General features: G+C 34.6%; 7 protein-coding genes and 1 non-coding gene across 10 annotated transcripts; 7 read left to right on the top strand and 1 right to left on the bottom strand.

The window, feature by feature from the left end:
- The first annotated feature begins 2,289 nt into the window (after positions 1-2,289).
- On the top strand, positions 2,290-8,090 carry hmit-1.3 (Proton myo-inositol cotransporter hmit-1.3). Its single transcript, NM_065324.7, has 9 exons — positions 2,290-2,452; positions 3,279-3,372; positions 4,581-5,040; positions 5,192-5,524; positions 5,585-5,664; positions 6,272-6,408; positions 6,462-6,612; positions 6,657-6,836; positions 7,634-8,090. The coding sequence occupies exons 1-9, from the start codon at positions 2,435-2,437 to the stop codon at positions 7,993-7,995; spliced, it is 1,815 nt and encodes a 604-aa protein (NP_497725.2). The 5' UTR covers positions 2,290-2,434; the 3' UTR covers positions 7,996-8,090.
- On the bottom strand, positions 8,078-8,815 carry mrpl-35 (Large ribosomal subunit protein bL35m). The gene is made up of 3 exons (NM_065323.8): positions 8,650-8,815; positions 8,432-8,549; positions 8,078-8,331 (listed from the first exon to the last, which is right to left on the bottom strand). The coding sequence occupies exons 1-3, from the start codon at positions 8,805-8,807 to the stop codon at positions 8,131-8,133; spliced, it is 477 nt and encodes a 158-aa protein (NP_497724.2). The 5' UTR covers positions 8,808-8,815; the 3' UTR covers positions 8,078-8,130.
- A 203-nt stretch (positions 8,816-9,018) lies between these two features.
- On the top strand, positions 9,019-13,409 carry M01F1.4 (Transmembrane protein 245; the record flags this gene model as incomplete). 2 transcript variants are annotated; one of them, NM_001027515.5, is made up of 13 exons in its annotated part: positions 9,019-9,137; positions 9,209-9,307; positions 9,377-9,509; positions 9,568-9,931; positions 9,991-10,208; positions 10,653-11,236; positions 11,635-11,791; positions 11,848-11,966; positions 12,024-12,146; positions 12,200-12,357; positions 12,699-12,799; positions 12,850-13,085; positions 13,142-13,409. In NM_001027515.5, the coding sequence occupies 13 exons, from the start codon at positions 9,135-9,137 to the stop codon at positions 13,271-13,273; spliced, it is 2,427 nt and encodes an 808-aa protein (NP_001022686.1). In that variant the 3' UTR covers positions 13,274-13,409. The 2 variants fall into 2 exon arrangements, with proteins under 2 accessions (NP_001022686.1, NP_001022687.1); NM_001027516.2 differs by lacking the exon at positions 9,019-9,137 and having other exon boundaries at positions 13,142-13,403.
- On the top strand, positions 11,792-11,847 carry mir-4927. Its single transcript, NR_052183.2, has one exon. It is a non-coding gene; the product is annotated as a pre-microRNA mir-4927 (primary transcript).
- Positions 13,410-14,014: 605 nt separating the features above from the next.
- Positions 14,015-15,342, top strand: lias-1 (Lipoyl synthase, mitochondrial). Its single transcript, NM_065321.9, has 5 exons — positions 14,015-14,115; positions 14,165-14,262; positions 14,307-14,608; positions 14,653-14,888; positions 14,945-15,342. Exons 1-5 carry the CDS (start codon positions 14,016-14,018, stop codon positions 15,271-15,273), a joined length of 1,065 nt encoding a protein of 354 aa, NP_497722.3. The 5' UTR covers position 14,015; the 3' UTR covers positions 15,274-15,342.
- Positions 15,343-15,447: 105 nt separating this feature from the next.
- rpl-13A (Large ribosomal subunit protein uL13) lies at positions 15,448-16,211 on the top strand. Its single transcript, NM_001393308.1, has 3 exons — positions 15,448-15,714; positions 15,767-15,919; positions 15,967-16,211. Exons 1-3 carry the CDS (start codon positions 15,456-15,458, stop codon positions 16,161-16,163), a joined length of 609 nt encoding a protein of 202 aa, NP_001379064.1. The 5' UTR covers positions 15,448-15,455; the 3' UTR covers positions 16,164-16,211.
- Positions 16,212-16,502: 291 nt separating this feature from the next.
- Positions 16,503-19,682, top strand: M01F1.8. Of its 2 annotated transcripts, none has more exons than NM_001027518.5 (5): positions 16,503-16,677; positions 16,723-16,917; positions 16,992-17,179; positions 17,971-18,271; positions 19,442-19,682. In NM_001027518.5, exons 1-3 carry the CDS (start codon positions 16,516-16,518, stop codon positions 17,007-17,009), a joined length of 375 nt encoding a protein of 124 aa, NP_001022689.1. In that variant the 5' UTR covers positions 16,503-16,515; the 3' UTR covers positions 17,010-17,179; positions 17,971-18,271; positions 19,442-19,682. The 2 variants fall into 2 exon arrangements, with proteins under 2 accessions (NP_001022689.1, NP_001022688.1); NM_001027517.6 differs by having other exon boundaries at positions 16,507-16,677; positions 16,985-17,179; positions 19,442-19,679.
- Positions 19,683-19,994: 312 nt separating this feature from the next.
- M01F1.9 (Arrestin_N domain-containing protein) lies at positions 19,995-25,245 on the top strand. The gene is made up of 6 exons (NM_001027519.8): positions 19,995-20,146; positions 20,716-20,879; positions 21,805-22,020; positions 23,075-23,317; positions 23,756-23,966; positions 24,659-25,245. Exons 1-6 carry the CDS (start codon positions 19,996-19,998, stop codon positions 24,772-24,774), a joined length of 1,101 nt encoding a protein of 366 aa, NP_001022690.2. The 5' UTR covers position 19,995; the 3' UTR covers positions 24,775-25,245.
- The last annotated feature ends 111 nt before the right edge of the window (positions 25,246-25,356 follow it).

Below are 25,356 nucleotides of genomic sequence, written 5' to 3'. Positions count from 1 at the left end.
TAACTGAAATTTTCCATTTCCCTCTTCAATTATTAAATAAATTGAAAATATATAAATTTCCTTAAATATTCAATGATTTATCCACCAATAAAACACAACCTTTTTTTTCAAAAAACCTCTGATGACCCGTTTAATCTCCCTATAAAACCAGTGCTAGATCTAGTTTTTTCGGTCATAATAATAGTTTTGTTTTGAAAATTGAGAACCAATTTTTAAAAAAATATATTTCTACAGATTTTTTCCACTTTAAAATTTACCCATTTCTACTAAAAAATTTTTAAAAAAATCAACATTTCCTCAGCTATTTTTTTTAGTTTTTTGAAGTGTTATTCAGTTGAATTTCAGTTAAATTTTTCAATACAATTGATATTTCGTTCGATCAGATAAAATTTTTCCACTATTTTTTTTCAGATTTTTATCTATAAACAAAATAGAAAAAACAATGAAAAATGTTTTTGTAATAATATTTTCTTGCGTACTGCTATATAAACCCTTCATTTTTGTGGGAATAAATAGGCAAATACTGTTTTACTACTTGATCTTTTACTACGTATCTCTTTTGCTACAACATCTCTTTTACTACGAATTCCGCATCTAGATCTTTTACTACAGTTAGCTCTTTTACTACGTGATATCTTTCACTACGATTTGACCACATAGATCTTTTACTACGGAAAATACTATTTTACTACCTCATCTTTTACTACGTGGATGTTTTACTACGTTTTACCCTTTTGCTACGGACGTATTTTTACTACGTGGAGGGACACTGTTGGGTTACTGTAGTTGTATTGTGTAAGTAACAATTTTCAGATTATATAGTATAGTTTTTTATTAATTTCTAGAAATTTAGTCACTATGAAATGAGCAGAACTTATTATGGCCATTTGGATCTAGAAATTAAAAAAAACGGCATGATCTCTTGCTCTCTTGTAAAACTTGTAAAATTTCCAGAAACATTTATTACATTTGAAAAATCTTCTATAAATGTTTCTCAAAAGATTTTCTGAAAAATGTAGGTCCGGTACATATGAGAATGCAGTCTCGCTTTTAACACTCCTATCTCGGTCGTCAATTTATTTGTCAAAAAGATTTCAACTACAAAGTTGTTGAATAGCACGGTCTACAATTTGTCAGTTGAACATTTTTAACCAATTTTTTTTTCGCGGAGTTATTGGTACTTGGAGTCAATAAGTTTTGTGAACACACTTTTGGAACCATATCTCCGTTGTTTTAATCTAAAATCGTGATATAAACATTCAAGTTGATCGAAAACAATAGACAGCTTATTCTATACAAGATTTGATAAATGCAAAATAAACATTTTTGAAGTTTTTGATCAAAAGTTTCTAAATTTCAGTTGAAGTCTAAATTTCAAACATCTGACCGATAACTGACCGAACCGCAAGTTGTTTATTACATTTTAAAAACTTATAAATCAACGGATATGGAACTAATTTGTTGGTTACGCGAAAAAAGTTAATTACTCCCACAGTACCACTACAGTAACCCAACAGGATTTCTCCACTAACAATTCGTAGTAAAAGATACGAAAAATAGTGAAAAATAAAATCCCTGCCATTGTAGTAAAAAAAATTTTCATAGTGAATAAATTTCTAGTAATTAATAAAAAACTATACTATATAATCTGAAAATTGTTACTTACACAATACAACTACAGTAACCCAACAGTGTCCCTCCACGTAGTAAAAATACGTCCGTAGCAAAAGAGTAAAACGTAGTAAAACATCCACGTAGTAAAAGATAAGATAGTAAAAAAGTATTTTCCGTAGTAAAAGATCTATGTGGTCAAATCGTAGTAAAAGATATCACGTAGTAAAAGAGCTAACTGTAGTAAAAGATCTAGATGCGGAATTCGTAGTAAAAGAGATGTTGTAGTAAAAGAGATACGTAGTAAAATATCAAGTAGTAAAACAGTATTTGCCGAATAAATATAATCATGCCAAATTTTTTCCTAACTTTTTTCTAGTTTTTTTTTTGAATTGAAAATTCTTCAACATTTCAACTATTAGAAAAACTGTTTTAAAATGTTTTTTTTTTCAAGTTTTGCATTCTTACTTTGGCGGCTTAAATCTCGGTTTTTGTTGACGATAGTAAAAAATGTTCAACTGCAAAAAAATAGAAAAGTTAACGATAAATAATTTGTGAGCTAGCAATTGTTTCATAAACCCAGAGAGACCCGAAATATAAGCTTCTAAAGTGTAGACAATTGTTTTTTTTAGCTAATAATTTTTATTTTTCAAACTCCAAAATTCGACCCAATTTCAGAAGCAACGTGCTGTCCACGGGGTGCTCATTTTGTTGCTCGAGGAGGTGGAGAGAAGCTTACACTGATAACAAATTTCAAAGAAAGGAAAATTGATAAAAAGTTTTCGAAATCGTAAATAACATATAGCTACAGCAAAGTTGGAATATGGTTCAAGTGGCGCCGGTGAGTACTTTTTTGTAAAAAAAAAGTTTGGATTTCTCAGTTACTGTAGGCATGTAGGCATGTAGGCATGTAGGCATGTAGGCATGTAAGAATGTTGGCAATGAGCAAAAAATATGCTTTTTGTGCAAATTTTCTAATTTCTGAACTTTTTGCGTCATTCTCATGCGGCATTGAAAAACCTGCACAATGTTCAACAATTTTTTAAAGATCACCAGAAAAGTTGATGATAAGTCGATAGGTCTGCTGATAAAAAGGGCAAAAGATTTGACTTTTTTCTAGAAAAATGGCATCGGCAGGCGTAGGCGCAGGCTCGCAAGAATAGTTAGGCAGGCACGTAGCTAGACAAGATTAGGTAGGCAGGAATATGTAGGCTGTTTAAGGCATACAGGCGTAATTACGCAGATCTAGGCAGCCAGGCATACGCAGGCATATGTAGGCACGATAGCGAACCTGACTCAGTTTGTAATTTTAACTTTTTTCTAAAAAAAAACAAAAAGTCGTAGGCAGGCATAGGCGCAAGCATGAAGGCATGTAATCATGTAGACATGATTATGTAGACATGTGAAAAGGAACAGGCTAAGATAGGCAGGCACGTAGGCAGGCAGAGATAGGCATGAAACCGTGCCTGCATAAACTTGTAATTGAACAGTTCCCTAACCAAAAAGAAACCCCTTTAAACCATAAAACACAAGAATCATGTGTAATTTCTCCTGTCGCAAGATCTTTCGATCAAAAGATAACACGATCATCTCCTTTTTTGTCAATTGTGTAATAATAAAAAGAGTGATGTTTAAAGATATTATTTTTCTAAAATAAAATTTTTCAGGTGGCAGCTGGTGCTGGAAGTGGTCAGACAAGGCCTTCGTCAGATCCCAAAACAGGATGGTTTGTGTACATGCTCGCGTTTTCTGCAGTCATAGGTTAGTTAATTCGCCTACGTACCTGGTACCTGCCTGAAATGTATCAAGTTTGAAAAGACAAACCAATAAAATCTTGATTGTTTCCCAGACAACATTAAACATTTTTTTCTGAAAACTGTTGTCACATGTCCCCTCCACCTCTTCAGTATCAATATCTCTCTGTTGAAAATAATCGAATTAGTTATTTAGTTGTCGAACACAATCATAAATTCAAAAACTTTTTTCTCTTTTCTCTTTTTTTGTGTCAATCTGTTTCCTCTTTTTGTTGCCCTTGTTGTTCGGGGTTTCACTGTCACTGTAAACAATGACGGTTGACCGAAAACCGAAGGATACCCCTGAAATGGGATGGTACGTATTCAATCTTGTATGTTGTGCAATTATAGGTAAGAGGCTTTCATTTTTGTGGGGGGCCGTGGCTGGTAGAAAACTCGGCCCCCAGAATTTGAGCAAACACCGGCGCCTAGGCGCCAGATCTCACGCGCAAATTAATTTTTAAACTCTTTAGAATTATTTTTTTTTGTTTTTTAAATAATATTTTGCCAACATTTGATTTTTGTAAATTTATCATTAAAAAAATCCCTAAAAAAATTTGACACAGAACACATTTCCACTACAAAAAATTGAATTTTCGGTGCACAAACTATACTGGGAAAATTCAAATTTTCATTCTTTTTTTTCACGAATTTGAATTTCAAATTAACTCTCTACTCTACTTTCTATTGGGAACACAAACACACAGGGGAAACTGGTTGATTTTTGCTGCGCGGTCACGAAAGAGAAAACTCGGCCAATCACGGAGGCCCCCGGGCCCGGGATTATTCAAAAAATCTCAGGAAAGCAGCAAAAATTAAAAGAAAACATTTTGTTATCTGGAAAAATTTCAGATTTTTTTTCAATTTTTTTGAAAACAAATGTTTTTTTTGGGTTTTCCCAGTTTTTTCGAAAAAATATCGGTTTTCTGATAAAATTAATATTTTTAGCTTTTTTTTCAATATGATGGAAAATTAGATTTTTTGTGGAAGAATGAACAAAACATTAGAGGAAAAAAATCTAAAAATCCAACAAAAATTGCAAAAAATTCATTCAAGAGTTTCACATAGATTTTTGAGGAAAAAAATCGGTGGCCGAGTTTTTCTCTTTTCGCGTCCACGTAACAAAAACCAAAGAAAAAAATTATCAAAATTTCGATGCACCATGTCTTTTTGCAGGAGGATTTCTATTCGGATATGACACTGGAATCGTGTCAGCAGCTATGCTTTATGTTCCAAATGCATCTGGAATTAAACCTCTAGACTCTGTTTGGCAGGAAATTATAGTTAGTATTACACCGGGAGTCGCCGCAATTGGATCACTATGTTCGGGTCCTGGATCGGATTTTCTCGGAAGAAAAAAGATAATCATTGGAGCAAGTGTAACTTTTACAATTGGAGCAATTATTTGTGCAGCTGCATGGACTAAAATAATCCTTTTAATTGGCAGAATTTTACTCGGACTTGCGATTGGATTCGCTTCAATGATTGTTCCAATCTATGTATCTGAAGCTTCTCCATCACATATTCGTGGAAAATTGGTGACAGGATTTCAACTGATGATTACTGTAGGTTTGGTGATTGCAAATATTATTGGAGGAGCTTTTAGTTATGTCGATCCGGATCAAGTTGGGTGGAGGTGAGCGTTTTTTTTTAATTATTAAAAAAAAAAGCTCAATTTCTAGACAAAAATCAGATTTTTTTTTGGAATTTTTGCTTCCAAACAGTCAGCTGATCTCAATTTTCTCTAAATTCCACTTCCAATCCTTCCCAAACCCGCCGTTTTCCAGATTAATGTTCGCCTTCGCAGCCGTCCCAGCCATCATCCAATTCGTCTGCTTCCTGTTTCTTCCAGAGTCCCCTCGTTGGCTCTACGAGCACGGGCGGACTGTTGAAGCACGTGAAGTACTCACAAGAATCTATAATGGACATACAGAATGGGTTGATTATGAGATTAATGAAATTAGTTTCTCGTATGAAGAGGAGCTACGTGCCAAAGCAGAACACGCTGGAAATGGGCCAACTATTATTAGAATTTTGAAAACTCCGCATGTGAGAAAAGCAATGATTATTGGATCTCTTCTTCAAATGTTCCAGCAATTGTCCGGTATTAATACGGTTATGTAAGTAGGCTTTTCAGGGGAAGGAATGATTTTTTAAATTTAAAAAAAATTAATTTTTAGGTACTATACTGGTAATATTATTCGAAGTGCCGGAGTTAAGGACAATCACACAACTATTTGGATTTCCGTTGGAACATCAGGTTAGTAACAAACTAGCAAAATGTAGGACTTCCAAGGGAGGCAGGCGCGGTTTCAGGGCCTGATTTTTTGATTCATTTTTTGTCCTATTTTTAGAGTTAGAGTTTTGAGCTTCTTGCTCAGTTTCAAAGAATTTACTATAGTTTTGTAAGTACGCAAACAACATATATCACGGGAACATTGAATTTCGAGAATGCGTACTGGGCACCATATCTGGCGCGCAAAATATCTCGTAGCGAAAACTACAGTGATTCTTTAAATGACTGTCGATTTACCGAAATTTTTTATTAATTAATACAATATTAAAAGAAAGCAAAGAAAATTGAATATCACTGTCACAATTCGAACAGAAATTCGTTGCAAAAATCGAGCGCGTAAATCGACGCTACAGTAGTCATGCAAAGGGTTACTGTAGTTTTCGCTACGAGATATTTTGCGCATCACATATGTTGTGTAGTACGCATTTTCAGAATTTAGTATGCCAAAATATTTACGCTTCTGATGAGTTTTAAAATGCAGAATTGCCAAAAAATTGGCATAAACTAACGGGGCGAAAAAGAGCGCTGATTAAGATTTTTGTGAAAAAAAAGGAATTTTTCGAATTTCCAGCAATCAATTTCCTCGGAACCTTCATTCCAATCGCATTGGTAGAACGTGTGGGTCGTCGTGTGCTTCTCCTTGTCTCAATGATCGGTGTGATTCTTTTCCTGATCGCAATGGGTGTCTCATTCCTTCTAATCAATAATGTGAGATTTTTCTAACTATCAACAATTTTAAATATTTTATTCCGAATTTCCAGGACTCATTGAGAACATTCGATCAACAAAACTACACTTTGAACTACAATCCATCTGTGAAACATGCTGCAAAGTGTCTCAAATATAGTAATTGCGATTTCTGTGTAACTGATGAGAACTGCGGATTTTGCGAGAGCAAGGTTGCTAAAAAAGGTTTTTGCAAGCTGAAATTCATCTAAAACCAATGAAAATTCCAGGATACTGTCTACCATTCCCATCGGATGACTCTAGTGACTACTCTGCCACTGGAATTTGTGAATTCTCGAATTTGACAAACAATGGAACAGATTTCGAGTGGGAAGACACCTATTGTCACACTAAATTCACAGTATTGCCAATTATTATTATGGTCTTTTACCTTTTATCATTCTCTGCAGGTGGGTTTTGTAAATTAAAAGGCAAATGCGCTCCATTGCACCATGCACAATATTCTGGGTCTCGTGGGCGTTTTCAAGAATTTTTTTGGATTTTTGAATTTTTTAAAATGTAAAAATGTGTTTAAAAATAGTTTAGAAATGTAATTTGACATAAAACATCATTAAATTTGAAAATTTGAATTTTTGGGTTTTCCGCCTATTGCGTTAGAGCGCGAATGCACTTAGGATTAAAAAAGCGCAATTTTCAGCGTCGCCATATTATTGCACTCAAAAGCGAAAGTTTGGGTCTTGACGCGACAAATTCGTGTTAAACGCAAAAAGGTGTGCGCCTTTAAAGCGTACTGTAGAATTTTTAACGATTTTTCATACTCAATTATTTACTCGACGATGGTATTTGTTTTTATTAAAAGACTATGAAAAACTACAAAAAAAATGGAAAAATTGAAAATTCCACATCAACAAAAATTTGAAGCTACAGTACTCTTTAAAGGCGCACGCCTTTTTTGCATTTAACATAAATTTGTCGTGTCGAGACCGAAGATAAAGTGGAAATGCGCTCCAACGCTAAAACCGAGAAATTCAAATTTTTCAATGCATTTCACACATTTTTAAAACTAGCTTTTACAAAAAAGTTATCGAAAAAATGCCTGAAAACGGCCAAAATGAGAGATAAGGCACGAATTTACGGCTTTGCCTCCAACTCCTACCGAGACCCAAATAGTTCGTTGGAGCGCGATTGCACTTCAAAACTTCAAACTTCAAAATGCTTAATAATTCATCAATTCACGTAATTCCAGGTTACGCCCCGCTACCATGGGTTCTAAACGCCGAATTTTATCCATTATGGGCGAGAAGTACAGCCGTATCGGTATCAACTGCATGCAATTGGATATTTAATTTAATAGTCTCACTGACATTCCTGTCACTTTCCCAGGCAGCAACAAAATATGGAACATTCTTCATTTATTGTGGATGCACCATGGTTGCTCTTGTATTCGTTTTCTTCTTTGTTCCAGAAACAAAAGGATATTCAATTGATGAAGTTGAGATGTTATTCATGACAAAAGAAGAGAGAAGGAAAGCTCAGAAAGTTCTGGATGAGAGTAAAGAAGGGAAGCATCGGAATTCTGTTGCAATGTCTTTTGATACTAAATTCTAATTGTTTTCCTAATTTGCAAGCTTTAATTACTGTTTAAACATGTTTCAACAGTTATTCATGTATAATATTTTGTAATTGTGAATAATAAACTATTTTTATATTCCTAAAAACAAAAAAAAATCCAACAAAAAAATTTCAACAATCTTTAAAAAAACGTTTCGACGTCGAGTCATCCATCAGCACCTTCTTCCTCTCACGAACGAAATTTCCACGATCATCGACACGTGGTGAGGTGACGTTATGGCGGACGTTATAGGCAGAATATGGATCATTTGGATAATGCTTTGGACGGAGCCAATATGGAGTCATCAGTTTGTCGAGAATTTCGCACTGTTCCTGAAAATTGAATCATTTTATGAAAAAGTTGGGGAAATTGACGAATTTGACGATGAATTTAGCTTTCTAATTCCTGAAAAAAAAACCCGAAAAATTGTACCTTGGTACAGGTCTCATAATAAAGACTAGTCTTCTGCCACGTTTCATCTTTCATATATCTCAGCTTATGACGTCCTGGATGCGCGTGAATCCACATTCCATTGTTTAGACGTTTGAATCTGAAAATTTTCAGTTTTAAAAATTAGTTTCGCATTTTTAAGTTCAAAAAATCAATAATTATTGAATTAAATTTTTTAATAAGCTAATAAATAGCGTTACCTGTCTAAAACATCTTGCGCCGGCCGTTTCCGTCCGACTTTCTGATCGAATCGAATGTGATACTCGTGAGCCGGAATATTGGCGATTCCACGGGCGGCCAATGTGATCGGAGCCTGTCTTGATGCACATAATGTGCTCAACGCCGTTTTTCCCAACATTTTTTTGGCTGAAAATAAAAAGTAAAGGTAAATTTCATGTGAAATTGAGAAAAAATCAGGAAAAAAATTGATACAAAATAAAAATTGAATTTTCAAAGCGACTACGGTCAGCATTCGGTGTATGCACACTTTTCTCTCGCGTCTCTCCATTTCACACACTCTCTCGTGGCGCAATTTTTTTTTTGAGAAAAAAGAAAACAATAAAGAGAGTAAACAACAAAGTTGGACAGAATTCTATATAATTTTTATTTATTTCGGGTTTTTTTCAGTGATATTTATCGTTTTCGTTATCGATTTTATTGCCGATCACTCGTTTTTCGTTGCGTCATGGTAATTTTATCTTTAAAAATCTAAGAAAACACATTTTATTTAAATTTTTTTATAAGATTTCAATATTTCAGATGTCCTCAGAAGGCATAGAGCGCTATTTTGGCGCCGGCGACAGTGAACAACGAACAGCACTTCAATTTGCGTTTTATAATGTGCTACTTTTTGTTTTGGTACGCTTTAAATTTTAAAAATTAATTTTTAAAATTCAATTAAATTAAATAAAATCTAAAAATTATCAGCTCGGAGTCTCATTATGTGGTCTGGCTGCTCTCTACAACATGATGTACATGTTTTTATCACCAATGCTCTGGGCGGTGCTCGTTGGTACAGTACTTTTCCCGTTCAAAAAGAAGGTCGCAGATACTGTTCAGCGTAAGTTTTCTGGCTAAATTAATTTCAAAATCTTTCAAATAAATTAAAAACTTTACAGATTGGCTAAGAAATCTTCAAAAATCGAATCAAACTCTCGCCAAATCAGTGATTACTCTCCCGTTCACCGGATTCTCCAAAATTTCTGAAAAAATCTACACAACCTTCGCCAGCCCGAATGGAGCTATAATTGTTATAGCCTATACTGCGTTGAAAATTCTTTCATATGAAAGAACTTTTATGTATATTATCAGCTGGATGGGACGACTCTACGGATATTTGGATTCTTTCATTGTTTTCTTTGCGAGACCCTGGGTTCTTCCACTGATTATCGTTTATTTCTGCTGCTACGCCGCCTGGATTTATGTTCAAAACCCGAAAGAGATTAATAAGAAGCTTGCAAGATCATTTTCTCTTCCCATTTGGTAAAAATTCCTAGTTTAAAAATGAAAACAATGAATTAATTTCTTGTTAAAAATTCCAGGATCTACGTAATTTCCTACGCTTCCCTGTATTTCGGACCTCTGAGAGCCGGTGTTTTTGGAGTTTCAGCTGCTGTCCTGGGAATGTTATCAGCCGGATTAATTGGAGGTCATAGACCAAGTGAAGAATTACTTGAGAAAGAAAATTCTTCTGAAAATCTAGATGAATCCATTCTTCCTCCAAACGTGGAGAAAGTTCTGGAAACTGCGAAAGAAAAATGTGAGTTTCTAGGAAACCGCAATTTCGGGTGAAAAACATTATTTTTGCATTTTAAAACCCTTTTTTTCTATTTAAAAGTGCCAAAAATGTAGAAAAAAAACATTAATTTTTGAATTTTTCGATCAAAAAAGCCGAAGCGTTGCGAAACCACGCGCGTAAATGAGTCGATGTCCCTTTAAGATTTGTGTAGATTTACGCTTGATTTTTAGGCAGAATTCTTGATTTTGGTTTATTTTTCTTGAATTAAACGCCTAGAATAGCTTATTTAAAGCCACTTTTTATCTAAAAATCAGTTATTTAAAATTTTTTGCAGGAAAAATTCTGAAAAATGGCCAAAAACTGTGCCGCAGGCTTACAAAACGACCGCCGGCATCTTTTTAATGTTAGAAATCTGTAAAAATTCAATTTTTTATTCTATTAATTTCTAATAATGTTAATTTTCAGTGGACGCAACAGAACAATCGCTTCTCGACAATTCCCTTCTCTCCACATCAACAGTAGACGAAGCTATCACTGGAGACTGGCTAATTCGTTGTGTTTTCGGTCTTTGTGCTCTTCTTTGGGTTGTACGTCATGATGGAGCCCTGATTCTTCTCGCAATTCCATTTGTATTGGCTGTAATCTCCAGAACTGCCGAACAACTTGGAATCACTGCCGCTATCCATAATTTCCTGGATTCCACTTGGCAAAAGATGTCACCATCAGTCACAAAAATCGTGGAGATTACCGTAGCCGGGCCATTACGACAATTTGTGAAAATGTTGTTCTCATCGGATAAATATATTGTTGATACACTACATGATAAGATGGATGTATTGTCATCTGTAATAGTTATGGCTCTTCTCGCATTTTCTGCAATCTTTTCCGTATTCTTCTTTGGATTCCAACTGCATGGAGAAACGGTTCATCTTGTCAGACTTACATCGAATGTGGTGAATTCTCGTCCGGATTGGCTTGCCGCGGCGATGGATTATACGGAGGATCAGTTGGAAGAGAATAATATTGATATTGATGATTATGTTCAGCAGGTGCTGTTTTTTTTTAATTCTTAGAGTTTTTTAATTCTTAGTAGTTTTTTTTCGCTGTTTTTGCAGAGAAAATCGAGAAAAAAAATTTTAAAATATTTTTTTTTATTTAAAAAATTCAATTTTTCTGGAAAAAAGCGAATTTTCCTTATTTTGAAAGGAACATATGAATACATCGGAAAACAAAATTTCTGTAAAAAGTTATTTAAAAAAATATTTTTTTTTCCAAAAATAAATCAATTTTTCAGGAAAAAAAGCTTATTTTTATTTAAAAACAATTTTTAAAGTAAAATGCATATATCCGAATTAAATCACTTTTTCGTAAAAAAAATCAATTTTCCGAAAAATAATTTTTTAAATCGACATTTCCAACAAAAAAACAATAATTTTGCAATTTTCAGGCTTACGAACAAGGCCGTACTTGGTTGGCCTCCAATGTGAGATCCCTGGCGAACGCAAAAGACACAAAAAGAGCCGATATGCTCGAGGAGCAGGTTAAGCAAGTCGTTGATAAACTCTACAATATGTGGGAAGAGAGAAATAATAATTTCACAGTTGGTGGGTTTTTTCAAAATTTTTTTAATTAAATAAAAAAATTTGGAAAAAAGTTCCAGCAGTAAATCAGGAGCCACGCGGTGATGTCTGGACTCAATTGAAGGGGGTCACTGATTTGACAGCACTGAAAGACGAGCTAACACTGATTGTCAAGGAGAATTTGGACACTCTTATGGGGGTTTGAAGGCTTTTTTCTCAATTAAAAAAACTAATTTTAATTTTAAAAAAATTTCAGATCGCCCAATCTATTGGAGCAATTCTTGCCGTAAATGTGTCAATCTTCTCTTCACTTTTGGTCTCTCTCGCCGGAATTATTTTAAGCTTTGGAATGGATTTGCTCAACACATTTATCGAGATGGTACTGAATAATTTCTCTAGATTATTTGAAAATCGATATAAAGTGAATTTCAGATTGTCTTCCTTACAATGGTATATTATCTTCTCTCGGCTTCTCGTACTCGCTGGCTTCCTCTTCAATGGGCTTCTGATCTCTCAGCAGTCACTACAGCCGATGGCTCGTCAGCAGGAAATCAGCATCATATTACTGTAGCGATAGAACATGCGATTTTGTACGTTTTTAGGCTTAAAAATTTAGAAAATCGACTGTAAAGTCCTGAAAAATAGCTTTTTTACGAACAATTTAAATAATTAAATTTTAGGTTAATCTCTGGGTTTTATCGAATTTTCCGTAGAAAAACCTCCAAAATTGGCCTATTTTCCATGTTTTTGGGGAAAAATTTCAGAAAATTCGGCAAAAATAGTCCCATTTGTATGGGAAAAATGAAGTAATGACTTTGCCCGGGTTTGTTGGAAAATTGAAAAATCCATACATTTTGAGTAGTTTCGCCCCATTTTCTATATTTTAATGGGAATTATTATTTAAAAGTTAATTAAAAAATCCTTTTTTCAGCGGAGTATTCGTTCTTTCTGCAAAAATGGCTGTTTTCTACGGTCTCTACACTTATTTTGTGCACAGTCTTTTCGATTTGAACATTGTATTTGTTCCATCAAGTGAGTTGATTTTAAAATTTAATTAATTTTACTAAGTCCCATTTTTCCAGTGGCTGCCACAGTATTCGCTGCTATTCCAATTATGCCTCCCTACATCGTCGCAATCTTCGGAATCGTCGAACTCTGGCTGGTTCGAGGAGAAGGAGCAGCTGCTCTTGTATTCACAGTCGCTTCATTTGCTCCTGTAATGTTCGCAGATGCTACTTTTTACCGGGAAGTTAAGGGATCTCATCCATATGTGACCGGTTTGGCTATCATTGGTGGAATGTACTGGTTGGGATTGCAGGTTTGTGTATTTAACTTCTTCTACTAAAAAAGTACCTCATTTAAATATATTTTCAGGGCGCAATCATAGGACCAATTGTTCTCTGCCTTTGCCTCGTACTTGTCAACGTTTATCTCCAGCACGTGAAGCCAACAGCTCTGTACACCCCAGCTCCGTCTCCACGAAATGTGAAGCTGCATAATCATTGATTATATTAATCAAAAATATTTTTCGCATTCTTTAGACACTGCCTTTAGTTTGTTTGACCCCTGTATTTTACAAATTTCGGTTCTTGCCATTCCTGGTGAACTTTTGTCTCATAATAAACATGTATTTTTTTTCGGATTTCTGTTTATTTTGCTCATTATGGTAACGTGAAAGCCAATTTAAACTATTTTTCCGTTTCAAAAGCGTTTTATCCTTTTTAGAACTCTAGTTATGATCAAAATCACGAATAAACCACGTAAAAAGTCAAAAGGGACCTCACTATTAAGGTTTTTATGAAAATTCCCAAGATTCTGCTGGAAAAATGAGTTAAATTTGATTGTTGAAGTGAAAAAAAATGTTGCGAATGGCCTTGCGGACTACGGTGGATTTTTCTGTGCATACACCGTCACGTCTGATTGCGTATCGTGGCGAGACCCATCGAACCTCAACGCATGGCTTTTTCCGCTATCCTAAAATTTTTTCACGATTTTCGCCTGATTTTTCACGTTTTTGCGCGATTTTTTGCATAAAATTGATTGAATTTTTAATTTTTAAACGATTAATAGTGCTAATTATCGATTGTAGTTCTTATTCTGCGAGATTTGTCAGAAACTAGGTAGGAAAAGTGGAAAAATGTTCCCAAAATCCAAATTTGTCTATTTCTCAACCAGAATTTCAGTTGTAGGGGGTCCCTCTTGATTTTCAACACAAGGAGTTTAATTATTACCGGTAGATTGTTTAAGCATGCTAGCTCGGGTATGGGTCCGTGGACTTGCAGCCACAAAGAAAAAACCGCAAGTTCTCGTCAAAGATGGACCATCGCTTCAGGATTTTATTTCATCAGGTAAAACTCAAACAATATTGTTTCATAATCAAATAATTATTAATTTTAGCATCCGTGGCAGAGGCTGTTGAGAAGTACGAAGGAAAACTGAAGCTGGAGAAAGGGGACAGACGTTTGCGACTTCCACCATGGCTCAAGAAAGAAAAGGTATAGCCTATCAATTTTTTGCCCCTCATCACAATTGTTTTCAGATTCTTCCATCGGAAAACGAAAATGTCAGTCGTCTAAAAAAGCAGTTGAAACATCTCAAACTAGCGACTGTTTGTCAGGAAGCACGGTGCCCAAATCTTGGAGAATGCTGGGGAGGATCAGATGACAGTCTAGCAACAGCGACAATCATGTTGATGGGAGATACCTGCACTCGGGGTTGTAAATTCTGTTCGGTCAAAACTGCTCGAGCTCCTCCACCATTGGATCCTATGGAACCGGAAAATACGTCGACCGCCGTTGCTTCATGGGGTGTCGAATACATTGTTTTAACATCAGTTGACAGGTAACTTATTCGTATCTTGAGCTTTTAATCAAAGTAATTTTCAGGGATGATTTGCCAGACGGTGGAGCCGATCATCTTCGCAAGACAGTACAGCTGATGAAGCTCAAGAAGCCTGAACTTCTCATCGAATGCTTATTGCCCGATTTCGCTGGAGATAAGATCAGTGTGGAGAAAATGGCTACCAGTGGACTCGATGTATATGCACATAACATTGAAACGGTTGAAAGACTGACTCCATGGGTCAGAGATCCACGAGCTAAATATCGGCAGTCTTTGGACGGTAAGCAGCTTTTTTTTTTTTCAGAATCTCGTAAATATTATTGAATATTTTTTAAGCTCTTCGATACGCAAAGGAAGTCAGCCCAAAGCTAATCACGAAGACATCGATTATGCTAGGACTGGGCGAAGCTGAAGACGAGATAAAGCAGTGCTTGGCCGATCTTCGAGCTAGCAATGTTGACGTTGTCACTTTCGGTCAATACATGCAGCCGACAAAACGTCATTTGCTTGTCAAAGAATGGGTGACCCCCGAGAAATTCGACCAGTGGGCAGAATATTCGAAAAAACTGGGATTCCTTTACGTTGCATCTGGCCCTCTTGTTCGCTCTTCGTACAAAGCCGGAGAATTCTATTTGAAAAATGTGTTGAGAAATAGACAAAATTAAGATTACTGAAATATGTAAATATTAGAAGAATTTGTGCGGGATTCTTGCCAAATAAATTCTCGAAATAGTTTTCATATATTTATTGTTATGCGCGTTCTCTCGCTTCGATTTATCTCTCTTCCTTTACTCTCGTGTATTTCTAAACTTTCCCCTTCTTATCAGTATTTATTTCAGGGTAAACGATGGGTCTGTCGAACAGAGCAATCATCATTGACGGAAAGAACCACCTTCTCGGTCGGTTGGCTTCCATCGTTGCAAAGAAGCTTCTCCAAGGAGACAAGGTTGTCGTCCTCAGAGCTGAAGAGATCGTCATCTCCGGAAACTTCCACCGTTCCAAGCTGAAGTACATGAGCTTCCTCCGCAAGCGTTGTAACATCAACCCAGCCCGTGGAGCCTTCCATTACCGTGCTCCAGGAAAGATCTTCTGGCGTACCGTCAGAGGTGAGTGATTTTAAACATTATCTGTACTTAAATTAATAAATTCTCTATTCAGGAATGCTCCCACACAAGACCAACCGCGGAAACGAGGCTCTCAAGAACCTCCGCGCCTACGAAGGAGTTCCAGCCAAATACCAGAAGACCAAGTCTCTCCATGCCCCATCAGCCAGCAGATTCCGACTTCAACCAAGAAGAAAGTTCTGCGTCGGTGAGTTATTATAATTTTTTTGATCACAACGATTATTTAATTTTCAGTTGGACGCTTATCGCACGAGGTCGGATGGCAATTCCAGGATGTTGTTGCCAAGCTCGAGGCTAAGAGAAAGGTGAAGGGAGCCGCCTACTTCGAACAGAAAAAGAAGATGGACAAGCTCGCCGTTCAAGCAAAGAAGAATGCCGCCCCAAAGATCGCTCAATACCAGAAGATCATCGAGGCTCTTGGATACAATTAAATCCATGCACAAATCTGTTTTGTTTGGTATTATAAAATTGTTGACCATATCACTACTGTTTTTTCAAAACATATTCAGGTTACTTGTTGAGAGTCTTTGTTTCATATTTCTGTCTCACTGCATGTTTTCGAGAGGTCCCACGAAATTTATTTGGAAATTGCCAGTACATTTAAGGGCAGAGAAACTGAAGGTTTTTAATTTTAGATTTTACGGAAAATCGAAAAAACACTATTTTTACTAAAAAATTAAGAGATATTTTTATTAAAACACTGCTAGATCCACTTTATGCCGATCCTCTTCTCGTGGAGCCTCTTCTTTGAATATCATCTTTTATTAATATCAGAGCTACAAAATGGCTACAATCCTTCATAAGCAAGGTTCCGTCGTCGCTGTTTCACACGATATGATGATGGTTCGCTATGATGGAAAAGGTGTTCTTTTTAAGAAGGAATTGCTCACTCGTGGATATAAACATGACGATATAGTTCAATTCAATGCTAGAAAAGCTACAACTGTAAGCTTATTTCCAGGAAAACTTTAATAAAACCCGATGTTTCAGGTAGATATTGAAGTTGGCGATAAGCTATCACAAATGGCAAACTATGAACTCGCTTGGGTTGGCACTGAGCTTAAATTTATCAAACAAGGACGAATGTTGGTTGCTGAGGGTGCAGTTATCAATATTCCCGATGATAAAGCTCAGTATATGTTCGTTGACTGGAAATATACCAAAAATCCGCCAACTCTTGCCAAGGTTTGTGGAAACGTGGAATAACGAGCAATTTTAATACGAAATTAACTATTAAGACTACAAAATTCAGATTCCAGGCTATACTAAGCCTTTGACAACCAATGTATTCGTGACTCGAGCCACTGTTCGTCCTGACGTTGAGAAGTTGACTGAAATGTTTAAGCCGGGCCAACGTGTCAAATTTGTTGCACGAGAGCAAGCGCCGAATGAGAGAGGAGTCTGTTGGAGAGCCGCGTTGGCTACTGATGAATATCATGATATTGCGGTATTGAAATTTTGAGAAAAACGTCAAAAATTTTGTTGAAATTTAAAATTTCGTCAGCTTGTCGTTTTCGCAGTCGTTTTCGAATTCAGTTTTATTGAATTTTCCCTTTTTTTTTAACATTTTTGGGAAGTTTTTCGCTGATTTAGGCGCTTTTTTAGTCGCTGGGCATTCAATTTGCTTAAAATAACTGATAAACAGCCAAAATATGTGATAATTCAAAAAAAAACTATATTCAAGCTGCGGAAATTTCAGATTTTTTCAAAGTTTGGCTCTTTTTTCGCAATTTTTGAGGATTTTCAAACTTTAATCGACTTTATGAAGCATTATTTTCGGAAAGTCTAAAAATTTCCTATTGCACCATATTTTCCCAACATTTTTCTTTAAAAACTAGTGTAAAAATATAGAAATTCACTTGATTTATCTGAAAAAAACGTTGATTTCAGTTGAAACATTTGAAAATGTGCTTCAAAATTAATTGTAAGATGCAAATCACTGATTTGCACTTTCCAGGTAATTTTATAGTACATTTTCAAATTTTTCAACTAAAATCAACGTTATTTTCAGAAAAATCAAGGGATTTTCTATTTTTTCACACTAATTTTTAATGAAAAATGTTGGAAAAACATGGATAGGCAATAGGTAATTTTCTAGAATTTCTGCGGTGTTCAATCGAAAAAAAAATTGGAAAACCCTCAAAAAATGCCAGAAGAAGAGCCAAATTATAGCTAATACGTAGTTATATGTCGAAAAAATTCCGTATTATGGTAAATATCTAATTAATTTATTTTCAGATAGATGTTCCCAACGCTCACGGCCGCCAAACTTATCGAGTAATTCCAAAAGCCGGAGTTTGTCCGCCAGCTCCCCTTCAACAACGTCCTTTAGCTCCTCCAAACCCCCAAGTTCCGTCTACTTCCGCTTGGAACATAGCCCCCACTCCAACTCCAGTCACTGTACAGAGACCTTTGAGAAAACCGGTTACTCCACAACCAGTTAAAAGTGCATTTCAAGCTCAGAAGCCACCACCAATCGATGGATTCGACTATTTTGATAGTTCAAAGGAGGCTTGTGCGGCGAGATTCCGGAACTTTGGTTAGAAATTCGAAATATTATTGGGACGCAGAAAAATTTCCAATTCAATATGAACGCTCCGCCCCGAACAGATGGGTCTCGTTGGGTATTTGGTGGAAAATGCGAAAATTCAAAGATTTTCAATCATTTTTTGTCTTTTTTGTTACATTTTCAGCCGTTTTCAATGATTTCTAAATCTACGCGGTGTGAGAATGTCTCACTGCGGTTTGATCTACGAAAAATGCGGGAATATTTTTCCAGAAAAATTGTGACGTCATCACGCTCTTAATTATGCGAAATCGGATGAGATGTCTGCGCATCTTCTCCCGCATTTTTGGAAGATCAAAGCGTAATGGGACTTTCTGACTCCACGTGAAGTCGAGATGATGGCTTAAAAATATTATTTGTCCAAATAATTATCGATTTTCGGCATAAAACTTATTAAAACCCGCGGAAAATTAAGCAAAAAAGACGAAAAAAATGCTTAAAAACGCTTGAATTTGAGGTCCCACGAAAAATGAGGTGAACGAAAAGGAGATCTGAAAAAAAAATGCAATTTTTCTTCTGCAACGCACGTTGATATTTGAAATTTTTCTTCTGGAAAACTCGCTAAACAACGCGAGATGCGGAATATCGGAGCATCGTTGTATCGTTCTCTTCGAGAAAAAATACGTTTTGTGCGTTTGGCACAATGCCAGATCTCCTTTTGCTAACTCCACTTTTCGTAGATCCCATTTTCGCAGATCCTCTTTCCGTGGGGCCTCTCGAATTTCCGGGTTTGAGGCCCCACGAAAGCGGGAACTGAACGAAAAGGGGAAATGCGAAAAGGGAAAATTGGCACCGTGCCAACGCATAAAACGCTTTTTTTCTCATTCAACGCACGACTTTTTTCGAACTTTTCTTCTAGAAGATACGCTTAACAACACGCGACGCTTAATTTCGGAGCATCGTTGTACCGTTTTCTTCGAGAAAAAGTGCGTTTTATGCGTTGGCACGGTGCCAATTTCCCCTTTTCGTTCAGTTCCCCTTTTCGTGGGGCCTCCCGGGTTTGCCGCCAAATACCTAACGAGATCCAACTGTAAGAGGCGGAGCGTTTGAAATTGGCAGTGGAGCGCGTTTTAAACGTCGATTTCAGAGTGAACCGTGTTCCCATAATATTAACGGTTTCCAATAAAATACTTTAATTTTCAGCAAACACCTACCGTAAGAACAATCCGAATTGCATTTTCTCGCAGCCTTGCTTCGAAGGAGCTCTGAAAATCAAATATCTCAATCAGATACACGAAGAATTGACTGTCATGCGTGAAGGAGAAGTCGATGTTTAATATTTTATCTTTAAAATTATTTATTTTTTTTATTTCGCATCCCACGTGTATATTTTACCGGTATTCAAATCCCCCTCGGGTACGAAATGAATTGAATTTTGTTATTTTTTTTTGTGTTTTTTCCCATTATTTCCTTATTTTCTCCTAAATTATCAGATTTGAGTTCTGGATTATGTATCTGCTTCAATATTTGTCTATTTTACAGATTCTCATATGAAAATAGGTTTTTTTAAAATATTTATCTCAGAAATTCAATTTTTTTCGATTTTTCGATTTAACAAAACCCAAAATGTTGATTAAAATAGCGGAAAAATCGCACTTTTTCTCAAAAAAAAATTGTAAAGAGCTGGAAATATAGCGCAAAAAAATCTATTTAAAAGTTTTATTATAAAAACCGAAAAAAAATCTGAAAATTGCAGAATGCTGGAGGTTTCAGCCACATTGGATCGTGAGGTGGCAATATATTTGGCCGGCGAAACCATTCGAATCACTGTGACAGTGAGCAATTTGTCACGTGGAAAACAAGGAGTTGTCGAGCAACTGGCATGGGGAAGCCTTCAGCTTATTTGCGGTAATTTTATGGAAAGTTGGCAAAAAATTAAAAATTAGACTTCGAAAACCCAATTTTCTGAACGAAAAAGCTTGAGAATTCCGAAAAAAAACCAAAATATTCAATTTCACCAACTTTTCCGAGTCGCAATCGTCGAAATTTTTAATTTTACGCAAAATTTTTTAAGTTACTCGCAAAATTATTTAAAAAATTAATTGAATAAACTTGACTTCCGGCGGCGTTAAATTCAGAAAAGTGTGCTCCTTTAAGGAGTACTGTAATTTCAAACTTTTCTTTCTACCGACTTTTCAAATTTTCAAAGGATTTTAATAAAAATAAATATATATATATATATATATATAAATGAAAAATCTGAATATTCCACAAAAACGATAGTTTGAAATTACAGTACTCTTTAAAGGCGCGCAGCGTTACACATTTGAAAAAAAAGTCGTTTCGAGACCACGAGTACCGTATTTTTGACGCAAAAATCTTGGAATTCGCTTTTTAGTGCCATTTTTGGTTTTTCAGAGTCAAAAAAAAGCCTCTTAACGACAATTCTCAATTTAAACGAACTATTTTTATTACAGAACGAACTATCGGCGCTACATCATCAAATTCCACGCCATCATCGCGTCCTCGTCCCACAACTTCTGTTACAAAATCAGCTGCCACCGTTTATTCATCTCATCCGAATATTCTTTTTTGCGAATTACAACTAGGTCCCGGACAAACAAAACAATTCGTTTGTGATGTTAGTGTTCATTTTCTTTTGATTTTTTTTGGAACGGTTGAGTATAGAATTTTGAGACATTGCTTTTTTTAACCCAAAATGGCCAAAAACTACCGAATTTCGCTAAGCGTCAGTTATTTCGGTTCAGAATTTTGGAAAATCGATTATTTTAATCTAAAATCTCAAATTTAGTCATCTTGACAAAGTCACAAGTTGTGGAATTAATTTTTTTTTATTTAATTAACACCCTTTAATGCACACTTTGGTGATTTATTAGGAGTTTTTTCGTTGATTCCGGTACATTTTAGGTCGATGGGTGCACAAAATCGTATGCATTAAAAAAGGATAATAAAATAAACAAATAATTTCACAACTTATGACTTTGTCAAATTGGCAAAATTTTAGATTTTGGCTGAAAATAAGCCTTTTTTCGAGAAATTTTCAGAAAGTCTCATTGTGAAATTCGGTAGTTTCGGACCGTTTTGATCAAATTATTTTCAAATCAAAAAGATTTCAGCTTTAAAAAAATTTAAACTTTTTTAGACCCAAAATGGTTCAAAACTACCGAATTTCGCTATGAGACGTTCTGAAAATTTTTTTTAAAAAAGTTATGGTCGCTCAAAGTTTAGGAAAATGGTGATATATTTTTAGCTAAAATCTCAAATTAAGAAGACATGCATTAAAGTGTGATAATCAAAAAAAAATTAAGTTCCAACCGCTGCGACACTGAAAAGTTGCCAAAATTTGAGATTTTAGCTTGAGATTTTAAACATACCATTTTTCCAATAATTTGAGCGGCCATAACTTTTTTTTGAAAAATTTTCAGAAAGTTTCATTAAGAAATTCGGTAGTTCTGGGTCATTTTGAGTCTAAATTATCAAATTCTCACATGTCAGATTTAAAAAAGAATTAAAAACAAATTAATTCTTTAAGAATAATCTTTCAGATCCCATTATCTCGTAATGGAATTCCACCAACATTCCGTGGACATTTGGTTAAATATTCCAATCGAATTACGGTCGCAGTGTCCCATGTTCAAGAGCATATAAAATCAGCTCATTTACCCATTCGAATCATACCATCAGTGGGTCTCGAAACGAAACTCTCACTTCCAGCAAATCCATTTCTTGCTTCAACTACTCTTAGACCATCAGTGGTTGAGGTATGCACAGATTATCGATTTTTAATGAGAAAAAAAAGTATTTGATGATTTTTTCAAAACAAATTTTTTGCACAATTTTTGAAAGTTTCGATTTTTTTGAAAAAAAAAGAAAACCCTATAAAATCGAAAAAGTATTTTTTAAAATCAAATTCTCGATTTTTCGAAAAAAAAACCCTTCAAAATCGGACAAAAAACCACAAAAAATTAAAATTTTCAATATAAAACCTGAAAAAAGACGAAAAAAAAAGAAAATTTTCGATTTGATTTTTTGAAAACGAAAAAATCTCTTCAAAAATATTCATAGCCGAGACTTATCCAAAATTTTGCAAAAATAGAGAAAACTCCGAAAAATTCGTTTCGAAAAAAATTAAACTTAAAACCTGCCAATTTTTTTAAAATAGACAATAAAAAACAAAAAAAACATTTTTTCGCACAATTTTTGAAAATTTTCGATTTTTGGAAAAAAAGTATTTTTTATAAATCAAATTGTTGATTTTTTTTGTTCAAAAAATAGCCTACCAAATCCAAAAAACAAGAGAAGTTTTAAATTTTTCGTTAAAAAATCCCTTAAAAATTGAAAAAAGTACTAAAAAACGACCATTTTTTTAATTTTGAAAACTAAAAAAAAAAATCTTCAAAAATATAAGTTACCGGGAGTTATCTAAATCAAAAAATTTTGCAAAAAAATTTTTATTTTGCAAAAATAAAAGGAAAACTCCGAAAAATAATTTTCGGAAAAATATTTTCTGAAAAAAAGCAAGAAAAATAATGTTTTCTTGAAAAAATTACGATGTTTCGAATAAAACGATAAATATTCAGTTTTGTGAAATTAATATTATACATTCTTTGCAGAAAATTGAGATTGCCGAGAAATAATCAAAAAAAAATTCTAAACATCCAAAAAAGTGCAAAAAATCTGCCAAAAATCGGAAAAAAAAGCGATAAATGTCAATTTTTCCATAAAATTTTCTATAAAAAAGGGCGCAAAGACAACAAAATTGAAAATGTTCTGAAAAAGTGACAAAAAATCAGTTAAATTCTACAAATATTTCAGACCGTAATGGCAACAGTGGACGATCTGACTCAAGCAAGAAAATCGATAGCATTTGCTCTAACACATAACTCATCGACATCTCGAGTTGCTCTATTGACACTTCCAAAAAAAGCTTATAAACTTGGAGATGATGTGTGCGGATTTTTAGATTTTAATGGAGCCACCACGCCATGTGTACAGTATTCAGCAACAATTGAGACGGAGGAACATTTAATTGATGCAGATGTTGAAGAGGGGAAAAAGGTACTTATTGGGAACTGAGATTTGGGGATTTGGTTTGAAAATAGACAGAATTTAAGTAAAAAATTCAAATTTGACAATAGAAAAAGCTCAAAGACCCGAGAAATTACTAAAAAAAAACGAAAAATTATGCAAAAAAAAATGCATACTTCTCCTCGTGAAGTACACGAGCTGTGACTCATGATTTTCCCGCTTTATAGTTTCACTAAATAAATTTTCAATTACCAAATTTTTTCGGCTGAAAAATGTCTGAAAAACTGACAAATTATGCCTCAGATTAGTTTTTTTTAATGAATAAAAACCATTTAAAACAGCCGGAAACACAAAAATGTCGAAAACCTCCCTTTTTTGTTGCAAAGTTGAAAAAATCATTTAAAAAATTTATAAAAATTCCAAAAAATTTATTGCAAAAAACAACAAAAACCACCAATTATATTTCAGAAAATGGTGAAAGTGCACTGTCAAACTGCTCCGATTTGTACATTCTCACCAGATTCGACATTCCGATTGAGTATTCCACTTACAGCTACACCAACATTTTCAACAGACTCTGTACAGCTGAAATGGCGAATTCGATTCGTTTTCGTCGTAACTGAGAAGGCTTATGATGTTCATTTGAATGGAGATGTTGCTAGTTCTGCTGCTCCAATTGGTTTGTTGCAGAATTTTACAGAGATAGCCGAAAAAAAAAATTGAAAATCGAAAAAAAAAAACATTTTTAATATTTCGATTTTCCGGAAATTTGAATTTTTCCATTTTCCAAAATATCGAAAAATCGAGATATTTGAAAAAAAAAACCCCATAAAAATATGAAAAATTTTCGATTTTCCGGAATTTTTGTTAATGAGAAAAAAATAGTGAAATCATGGAAATTTTTTTTTAATTGAAAAAATTGCCAAAATTAGTGATCTCTCAAAAAATCGTTTTTTTTAAAAGAATATCGAAAAAAACTGAAAATTGTAGATTTTCTACATTATCGGAAAATGAAAATTTTTTATTTTGTATTTTCCGGAAATTCCAATTTTATAAAATGCTGTCTATGTTAATGAGAAAAAAACATGATGTCAATCATGCAATTTTATTTTGAAAAAAATCGGAAAATGGCTAAAATTTTAAGGTATTTTTCAAAAAAAAAAAAGGTTTTTTAAATAAAATGTCGAAAAATCAAAAAAATAGAAAATTTCCACTTTTCCAAAATATCGAAAAACAAATCGATGATATCCGGTTTTCCAAAGTATTGAAAAATTCAACAAAAAATTTTGAAAATTTCCCATTTTTCTAAATATCACAAAAATCCGACACCCTTGACCCCCCACTAACATCCTTAACTTCTAATATTTTCAGATATTCCTGTAGAATCATTCTCCTGGTCAACAGATCTACTAGTTCTTCCATGTAAACCACAAAACGCGGCCCTCCTGGACAATTCCTTCCCGAATCACATTTCGATGACTGTATAAAATATATATATTAATTTATTTTCTTGCCTCCTATGTCTCATAACTTCCATAATTCTTCTTGTTTCTGTGATTTTTGTATTTTATTATTCAGGCGTGAGAATTTTCAATTTCGGCCCCAAAAGTACGGTAGCAGGTCTCGACACGACAAATTTTGTCAAATGTGACACGCTGTGCGCCTTTAAAGAGTACTGTAATTTCAAACTTTTAATAATTTTTCTCACAATTTGTTAATATATTTTTTTATCGAAAAAACTATTAAAAGTCGATTTTTTAAAAAAATTTAAAAATACCGCAGCAACGAAAGTTTCAAATTACAGTACTCCTCAAAGGCGCACATCTTTTCTCAATTAGCAAAAAAAAGTGTTGTGAAAAGACACCGGGTACAAAAATTTTGCGTCTGTATAATAGCTCCCTCTCCTCGAAATCTAATTTATTCAAAAAAGAACCTGATAAATAATTGTAAAAAGTACAGCTAGCATCAAGAATGCCCATTTAAATATATTGACGATGAATTGCTCGACTTCGATGAGCACTTCCTCGAATTTCTTCTCCCCGTCGTCTTTTTCAGCAATTGTTTGGGAA

The sequence above is a fragment of the Caenorhabditis elegans genome, chromosome III (genome assembly GCF_000002985.6).
Source record: "Caenorhabditis elegans chromosome III".
Classification (NCBI taxonomy): Eukaryota; Metazoa; Nematoda; class Chromadorea; order Rhabditida; family Rhabditidae; genus Caenorhabditis; species Caenorhabditis elegans.
This window is presented reverse-complemented; position numbering and strand designations above follow the sequence as displayed.

Coding starts and splice junctions, on each gene's coding strand:
- hmit-1.3 (NM_065324.7), top strand. Junction 3,373..4,580: donor CGCGTTTTCTGCAGTCATAG/GTTAGTTAATTC, acceptor GTCTTTTTGCAG/GAGGATTTCTATTCGGATAT. Junction 6,409..6,461: donor CATTCCTTCTAATCAATAAT/GTGAGATTTTTC, acceptor CCGAATTTCCAG/GACTCATTGAGAACATTCGA.
- mrpl-35 (NM_065323.8), bottom strand. CDS start 8,807: ATGTTGGGAAAAACGGCGTTGAGCACATTATGTGCATCAAGACAGGCT. Junction 8,550..8,649: donor GCGCAAGATGTTTTAGACAG/GTAACGCTATTT, acceptor GAAAATTTTCAG/ATTCAAACGTCTAAACAATG. Junction 8,332..8,431: donor ATTATGAGACCTGTACCAAG/GTACAATTTTTC, acceptor TTCAATTTTCAG/GAACAGTGCGAAATTCTCGA.
- lias-1 (NM_065321.9), top strand. CDS start 14,016: ATGCTAGCTCGGGTATGGGTCCGTGGACTTGCAGCCACAAAGAAAAAA. Junction 14,116..14,164: donor TCAGGATTTTATTTCATCAG/GTAAAACTCAAA, acceptor TATTAATTTTAG/CATCCGTGGCAGAGGCTGTT. Junction 14,889..14,944: donor ATATCGGCAGTCTTTGGACG/GTAAGCAGCTTT, acceptor ATATTTTTTAAG/CTCTTCGATACGCAAAGGAA.
- rpl-13A (NM_001393308.1), top strand. CDS start 15,456: ATGGGTCTGTCGAACAGAGCAATCATCATTGACGGAAAGAACCACCTT. Junction 15,715..15,766: donor CTTCTGGCGTACCGTCAGAG/GTGAGTGATTTT, acceptor TTCTCTATTCAG/GAATGCTCCCACACAAGACC. Junction 15,920..15,966: donor AAGAAGAAAGTTCTGCGTCG/GTGAGTTATTAT, acceptor TTTAATTTTCAG/TTGGACGCTTATCGCACGAG.
- M01F1.8 (NM_001027517.6), top strand. CDS start 16,516: ATGGCTACAATCCTTCATAAGCAAGGTTCCGTCGTCGCTGTTTCACAC. Junction 16,678..16,722: donor ATGCTAGAAAAGCTACAACT/GTAAGCTTATTT, acceptor CCGATGTTTCAG/GTAGATATTGAAGTTGGCGA. Junction 18,272..19,441: donor GGCGAGATTCCGGAACTTTG/GTTAGAAATTCG, acceptor TTTAATTTTCAG/CAAACACCTACCGTAAGAAC.
- M01F1.9 (NM_001027519.8), top strand. CDS start 19,996: ATGCTGGAGGTTTCAGCCACATTGGATCGTGAGGTGGCAATATATTTG. Junction 20,147..20,715: donor AAGCCTTCAGCTTATTTGCG/GTAATTTTATGG, acceptor TTTTTATTACAG/AACGAACTATCGGCGCTACA. Junction 22,021..23,074: donor TTAGACCATCAGTGGTTGAG/GTATGCACAGAT, acceptor CAAATATTTCAG/ACCGTAATGGCAACAGTGGA.